Below are 8014 nucleotides of genomic sequence, written 5' to 3' on the forward strand. Positions count from 1 at the left end.
ATTAGCCAAGAGCCAATGAATATGTCACCTTTTGAACTTTGTGTTGACTTTTTGTTTTCTTAAATTAAGACCGTGTATGATTTACTTGTAAAGGCAAAATGAATTCGATTTCGCCCAAACGGTCGTTAGAAAAGCCTAAGACAAACGCTTTAAAGCTAAAATTGTCTTTTAAGAAAAACGTATTTATTGCTCGTAATTATGTGAAATGTTCATAAAACAGATATAATGACCTAATGGTTATCTAAACAATTCGAGCTGTATGTGTCCACTCCAATGATGTTCGATGTCAATGATTGGTAAACTGTGTTCTGGAAAAGGGCGACCGGATTTCATTGCCTAGAGAAAGCTAGCCCAAGAGTTTGGGCCAAATCCACCCCGAGACGTGCGGCTAGGACTTTTATTCTTTTTTAATTGATCATGATGCATTCATTTGACATGAAGATCCTGTCACAAACTAGATATGGCCCTTTCGACGCCATGGGATTTGGGCTCAACCTTTGGGCTCGCTGAGCGAATGCCGAGTAAGAAGTTTAGCATCATGGGATCAGGGCTCCCGGAAATCCCACAAAAAAGCCAGATCTAAGTCAAATCAACCAACTTCTTGATCATAACAACATTCTATGAGCTGGATCCATGCCCTTTTCATAATTGAACCATATTTTTTCTCATGAACAAGCCTACCTATCATAGCAAAGATAATGATTCAACCCCGGGTTTGAAGGGAATGAACCTATTTCAAACATTTGCGTAGCAGCGCTGCGTCAAGTTTAGTGTCAGGTTTTCATTTCAATCTTTCAATCTTCCGAACATTTGACGTGACCTATTGGGCGGTGATTTTTGGAGTGCTCCGGTGGTGTGTGAAGATTGGCCCGCCCAGTCATGCGTATTCGAGAACCCCGGGCGGCCAGCCAGTTACCCTCGACACCCGCCCTAAACCCGCCGGCCCGAGCCCAAGCCAAAAAAGGCCGCGGTAAAGCGGCCAAGTCAGCGGCCAAGCCTGCGGCAGGGGTAGCGGCCCCTAGTCCCGACCCGCCTACCGACGACCGATCCGAGGCCATCGACTCGCCATCGTCCCCAGCCCAGCCTGACCCGCCGGCCCCGGTCGCCTCACCCGCCGGAACATCGTCCTCCGTTAAACCGGCTCGCCAGGTACGTTGGGTGGGTGGGTGGCCTTTGACCTTTGACCGGTTGAATGATTGTAGGTTATAGAATACCCAACGTACCCAACCCATGCATGAATGGCTGTCTTGTCCATTGGCCAGAAACTGGTCCGCTGTCCCACTGATTAGTAGGGCTTCAAAGACAAGGCCCCTATTTGCTTACCTGCTCTATAGGGATGGTTCTCAAATTCACATTTATCCAAAGGCACAAGCAATGAAAAGCACAAATGCGTGGGGAACAGGTGGGTGGGTTGTGGGTGGGTCACTCACCCACTCACTCATTCCTAGGCATCAGGCTAATCAGGCGGGTCATATCTTGATCGTCCATCTCGAAATGCCCGGGCCAAAGAATTTGGGAGCCACGCTGTCTGGATTCATCTCTATTTGATCGAACCCCCCCATGGCCCTGCCTAGGAACATTGAAATCTCAAACCGAATGTCACTGACCTTAGAGGAAATCATCGATTTAATCCCACGCCTAGCCCATCCCCGATCAGGCAGGATTTATGGCCAGTGGTATTTGGCATTGGTTCCATCAGTCATCGACCAACCCAAAGGCATAACCATTTAACATTAAGTCGAATCGGAACTCCATTGAAGAATGGCAGGAGCCCAGTACCTCGAAACTGTCCTCAAATACTGGCCAAGATTATCCAAGTTATAGGGAGGGAGACGTGGGGTATGGTGGTTAGCGCAGTTTCTCCTCCCCGACCTCTCTCATGGAAACTTGTAGACACTAAACACACACCCCGAAGAAAATCCACCTGATATGGACTTTAGCACTGCCTGTTAATACAAAGAAAAGAATTGACCAATAGTGGAATTTCATAATTGAAAAGATATGGGCGATAAGATGGGCAGTTATTCTGCCTTCCGAAATGACCACGATTAGTTTGGTTGTTGCAGAAACGTGGGCCCAAAGCCAAGGCCGAGAACGGGAAAACCAAGATCGCCGAGGCCGATCATGCTTCCTCAGGTGATAAAGACAGCCAGCCAGCTGAGTTGAAAAAGCCCGGCCCCACTCCGGTGAAAGAGGCCAAGAAGGATCCTTATGCCAAGTTGAAAAAATGTCTGCCTCCGTGGGCATCGGAGGCCAATCCAGGAGCTCAGAAGAAAATGACTCGCACGCCCTTGGCCTTGTTTAAAGAGGCCTTTGACATTTACGCCGACAAGCAAGGTTTGAGCTTTGTTGAGCCTGATTTTGTGTTGGGCCGTGGGAAGGATCAATGATTCGACATTTCATCTCTTAATCCCTTCTGTTCCAGGCGTCGCATCACTCAGTTCCATGCGAGCCTTTTTTCATCACGAGACGGATTGGAGCAATCAAGCGCTGAAAAAAAAACTGGAGAAGGCCATTGCGGCCAACCAATTGCTTTTGGTGAAAGGCAAGGGTCTCACTGGTCACTACAAGCTACTCACGGAGAAGAAGAGTCTGCAACGCGACAAGATCACACCCAAGAAAGGGCGAGGCCGGCCCGCCAATCAGCTTTCCGGGCCCGTCGAGCCCTTGGAGAACCACTTTGGTTACATCTTCATGTGGGCCACTCATCCGAAAGAGGCCTCGGTCTCAATCATCAAGAAGTACGTGATCAAACATTTCCCCATGCTGGATGCGGAATCCGCCTTGCGCAAGGCGTTGGAGCACGGCGAAGCCGACGGCAAGTACAAGCGTATCACGGGCAAGGGCATGAGCGGCACCCTCCAGCTTATGGACGGAGCCGATAAGACCGGGCAACTCCTGGACGATGCCATAGAGGACGCGTTCATCGCCATGAATGAGCCCAAAGAGGTGTCCGTGCCCACCCTCCGTGACTACTTGGACGAGTATCATCCGGAATATCGCACCAATGTTCGACCCATTGTACTCAAGAAAGCCCTGGATCGGGCCGAAGCTCGGGGTTGGATTGATAGGATCACAGGTAAGATGATCTATAATATAAACATGGTTGTCTTTTTATGGAAAGAGATTGCACATGGTCATTTTTGGGGGGGCCCTTAATCAGGTAAAGGATTTAGTGGAACGTTTCGCTTGGCTCAATCCTATTATCCCGGCCCGGTCGAGGTGTGGGGCAAATGGTTCGAAGGACACAAAGGCTATCTGCCCAAAAACGTGGACGCCAAGAAAGTTCGGCCCAAATTCACATTCGCGGATGAGGATGACTTCACAGACGAGGACGAACCCGAATACATTCCCCGGAAACGCAAAAGATTCATTTGGGATCCGGATATGTCGAGCCCGTCGAAGAGCGGGCCCAGGAAGAAGAAACGCAAACACTGAGATGCATTTTCCTTTTCACAATGGGTTCTTTTCTTGTCACCTGCGTTGATGGCTGAGAGAAGATGGACCAACCTCACGGCTCCAAATACGCCCCGAGAGGACGTAACACGTGTATATGATGTACAAAAAATGTCTATTTAATCAACTAGAAATGGCATTTGTTCTCGAACCCTTCTTTCTATCAACTTGGCTTGGAAGCTTAGTTGGGTTTAAATCTCAAATTATCATTTTTTATGTATTTCTTCCCTCTGTCTACCAATAAAAGTATTCAGACGAGACGAGTTCTTGATGTAAAAATTTTAATAAGTGTGATTTAATCAGGCAGCATGCCAACAGCCTTCAATTTGGCTTCATCCGGACTGTCCGAAGCGGTTTTAGGTCGTAAGGCGTACATCTTCACGGGATATAATTCCGCAGGGAACTTCAGTTGTTGCAGATCTTTGATCAGCACCAGATCGGCTTGAGCAAAAAGCGATTTCAGCAAGGCATCGGGACGAGTCACCGAGCCGTCTTGCGGGTCCTGTTCGACCGTATCCGAACTGGTGGTGTTCTCCTTGACTATGAGCACTCCATTGGCTTTTAAACCGCGACTGAAACGACCAAAGGGAGAGGAAAGGGGTTACCTAGTTGTACGAGTACATTAGTAGACTTTTTGAGTCACTTCGTCGGCCCAAGTACACACATAGGTCGGAATGATCTGCAATATGGGGAAACACGGAAATGGCCCAAAGGCAAGTTATAATAGCTTTGTATCAGATGCTATATTCATGGGTAGTTCAAAAACGTACATAGTACACATGAAAAGACACGTTTTGATGTTGACGGTACGACTTTTCCCCTTATACTATTAGTTTTGGAATATTTTTCTGAACTTTGAACCCTGAATCATGTGTTGCTCGAACTAAAATTACGAGACTTTTTCCAGCTAAGGAAACGAATAGAGGTGATATCCTAAAAGCAAGTCCTAGACTGCCTTTTATTCATAGATAAACATGGCTTTATATACAGAGACTAGCGCCTGTTCCAAGTCTGTCGCAACATGTTGGAGCATAGAGTCCCTCTTTGGGATCAGGATGTGGTTCTCTCATGACGATGCTTTAGTTTGTATACAATCATTTGACAAATACTCATCAAAGTTGTTGTGAGCAGGTCATGACCGTGAGACAAATTTCTTGGTTTGAGAAAGTGTGTAAATCCACCTGGTTTGAATTACAATTACAATACTCATAGGCCTTAACAGTTTGCAACCTGCATGGTCTTGAATAGTTCAAAAGTGTATAGTGAGGTACGTCAAATACTTTGTTTAAGACACATCAATCTGCTACGGAAAAGAAATTTTATGTTTCGCAGTCCCCGAAGTGAAAAACATGTCAATACATCCGATTGAAATTTTCGGGGGCATATGGCAGTCCAATTTGCGAAACTTGCCGTTTTTACCGTGACTCAGTTCGCATTCGCCCCTGTTTACTACTTACGCGCATCTTTGGAAAAAAGCCACCAGGTCCGAATCGGCCAGATGTCCCAAGACCCATTGGGACCAGATCACGTCGTAGTGGGCGGATTGAGGCGTGAAGGACTGCAATCCGGAGCAAAAGCGTTGGTCCACTTTGGACGTGGGACCCAGGTAAGCCCGAGAATGGTCCAAGAACTTGGCATCTTGTTCCACCATGTCCACCGTTTGGAAGTGTCTTTGCAGCAAATATTTGGTGACCCGTCCAATCCCGGCCCCACAATCCAAGGCCCGGCCCGTGCTAGGTGAACCTGATTCCGACCAAGAGCCCTAAACCAACCCGAGAGGGGCTATAGAATGAGTACTAGCTGCCCGTTATCTGATCCATCACCTGGCTTTGTACTCAATGCTCAGGCCGGTACGGCTTGGCACGGTTCGGAGTACCCTAAACCGCCTCTAAACCAGAGAGACCTTGGACTAGAGGAGTGGACCGACATCAGCGGAGCTAGGCCGAGTTTAATGGGGCTCAAAGCTCTTTGACGCTCGGACGTAGGCATAAATAGAAACGGGCAGGACGGTATTGACATTTGAAGCCAAACTACCACAGTAAAAATCGGATATTAGAGCGGCTTTGGGGCCGTGAAATTCTGCTCTTATATCCGATTTTTACTGTATACACAATTATAAGTAATCATCTTTATTGCGACTCTTTTCTTATTTTTTTCTTTTTTTAATTTTTTCTTTTAGTTTATTTTCTTTTATTATTTAGTATACATACATTCTATTACCTATAGCTCTAAATTTGATCAGACAAACAATGTACGATGCTAGCTAGCATCCTTTTTGGGGAAATTTGGGCGAGCTGAAATATTGTGCATTGTTAAGATTTGGCCTAGCTACGCCAATAGCCATGTCCAATCCTCGTACGTCGTGTTACAGCTCTCCTGGCCTAAACTATGCCTAAACCTACCTTGAGACACCATTTGAGGAATTTACTGGAGCCTTCGATATCAAGCGGCGAGATCTGGGCAAACCCGCCTAACATGCCATCGATGGTGGGATCCACTTTGGACCAATAGTCCGCCCCCAACTCGTAATCGATCCCATCCATGCCCGACTGGGACGGGGCCGCAGCACCCGGACCTGCCACTTTGAGCGGCATTGGAACCGTCTTTTTCTCGTGGGGTGCTGGCGGTCAAACGGACTCGCTGGGCAGCTGTTGGACGCACATGTTTACCTCACAGAGCACAGAGTGATGATTTATGATGTTTACCAATATCAGATGTTGATCTGCGCCTGACCATAGGGTGACCAGGATTGCGGATCGACCGTAATTGAACCCACTGGCACTGAATACTGATTAGTGAATAGTGAATACTTTGCACTAAAAAGTGTTTCCACACTACTTTGGGGTTGGGCTGGTATCAAGTAGGGATTTGACATAGTACACAGCATCAGGAAGTGACATTTGCTAGTTTCGGTTCCAGGAAAACTCGACCCAACAGATAAATTGGCCCAAGAAGGAACAACTCAACCCAACACAGAAATTAAGAGCAATCAGTATAATGCATAGATAACTCCATAAATAGATCTATCAAGGGCGCTGCGATCGCATGTTTTCGTTTCAGCTGTCGCTGGGTGTCAAAAAGTTCCGTTCGTAGTCAAAATTCCTAGGGCAACTATGGTACAAATCTGAATCGTTGACGGTGCGTGCAAATTCTGAGCTGAAACTCCTAATACGACCCCTTGCCAAGCAATTGCTCTCCTCTAGCACCCTTCAAAAAAACGGGTTAGAGAAAACTGTCCGACCACAATTTTAACACCGAAACGTTGAAGGGGCTTTGATGGGGCTCCAATTGCAATTTTCCTACATGTGGTGGAAACACTTGACTGAAACCCAAGGAACATGCCTGGGTTCAGGCTGACCTCGAGAGGTGTCGGAATTATCTTGATTACGTAAAGGTGTATTCAGGTGGCCCACATTGAAGCAAATGGTTGGGAGATTGAAACGAAATTCCGAATGCCTCATCATTGCGTTGCAATTTCGGATACATTTTGCTACACTTTTGAGATGCGTTACTAAACAAGGGCAATTAATAGAATATGTGATTTGCTCTGATAATGTCCCAATTTTTTGAACATGTTACGTGTGTTATGCCCAAAGAGCATGTTTTTATTATCCTTCCGCTCTATCTACATGCATATTTGAAAGTATTTAAACTATTTGTTGTTTTGTTCTAGTAGATAAATGTTTATGCTCTTTCAAGTGACCGATATTAGAGTTTTGAGCATTCACTGGCAAAATATGTCAATATTAAGGTTGATTAAATGGAAAAAATTTAATGGGTCTGTTCAATCTTTGCACGTGTGAAGCTTTACTTTGCAACATATCTTTGGGTTGTTAAGGCTGGCCTTCTAACATCACCAGACAGCACAAGTTTATAACTGTCTAAAACTGACTTATTCAAGAGTTATAGGCCTAGTTGTGACATATGTTTTATGTACTTGTCCATATGACTTTGGGCCAGCGATGGGAAAAATCGAGATTGATCGAATTTCTGCCACTTTCTGCCACAAGTGGCTGAAAATGGCATGCCGGCAGAAAGTGGCAGAGGTGGCAAAAATTGTTGGAAGATCGTCAAAAATGGCCACCGGTGGTTAGAATGGCCGATCTCGATTCTAAAATATGTCAAAGGCAAGAAGGATCACATGGGTTGGATAAGTTTTTCAATTGTCCTTTGCTACAAAGCATATTGATATAGCATTGGCTGAAATGCAAATGTTCCTCAAATATTGATATTTCTACTGTCTGATCGTTCATTGAATTGATAACAGTATCAATAGACCACTTGCAGTATCCAAGGCGTAGCCACAACACTTTTTGAATGATTTCTCCTCCCTGATGCCGATATGAAGGTAGGCTAACTGAGGCTTTCCTAAGGCCAGGAGGCACTCTTGGTGGCATCTGTGGAGTGCTAGACACTCGAATCCGCGGCACGCCCCATAATGTATGACCATCCATGGTACCCACCCATTTAGATAAATAGAATATTCTGGAAGGATATTCGAAATCTTTCATTCACCATGTCATCTGACCTCCAAAAGTTGGCAGACAAAATGCCAATG

The 8014-nt window shown here is 45.9% G+C and overlaps 2 protein-coding genes across 2 annotated transcripts; one reads left to right on the plus strand and one right to left on the minus strand.

The window, feature by feature from the left end:
• Positions 1-781: 781 nt before the first annotated feature.
• LOC131888148 (heterochromatin protein 1-binding protein 3-like) lies at positions 782-3719 on the plus strand. Its single transcript, XM_059236931.1, has 4 exons — positions 782-1149; positions 2067-2337; positions 2426-3079; positions 3164-3719. The coding sequence occupies exons 1-4, from the start codon at positions 880-882 to the stop codon at positions 3436-3438; spliced, it is 1470 nt and encodes a 489-aa protein (XP_059092914.1). The 5' UTR covers positions 782-879; the 3' UTR covers positions 3439-3719.
• A 1-nt stretch (position 3720) lies between these two features.
• Positions 3721-6164, minus strand: LOC131888149 (N-terminal Xaa-Pro-Lys N-methyltransferase 1-like). Its single transcript, XM_059236932.1, has 3 exons — positions 5859-6164; positions 4914-5218; positions 3721-4028 (listed from the first exon to the last, which is right to left on the minus strand). Exons 1-3 carry the CDS (start codon positions 6048-6050, stop codon positions 3752-3754), a joined length of 774 nt encoding a protein of 257 aa, XP_059092915.1. The 5' UTR covers positions 6051-6164; the 3' UTR covers positions 3721-3751.
• Between the last annotated feature and the right edge of the window lie 1850 nt (positions 6165-8014).

This window comes from Tigriopus californicus, chromosome 10 (genome assembly GCF_007210705.1).
Source record: "Tigriopus californicus strain San Diego chromosome 10, Tcal_SD_v2.1, whole genome shotgun sequence".
Lineage (NCBI taxonomy): Eukaryota > Metazoa > Arthropoda > Copepoda > Harpacticoida > Harpacticidae > Tigriopus > Tigriopus californicus.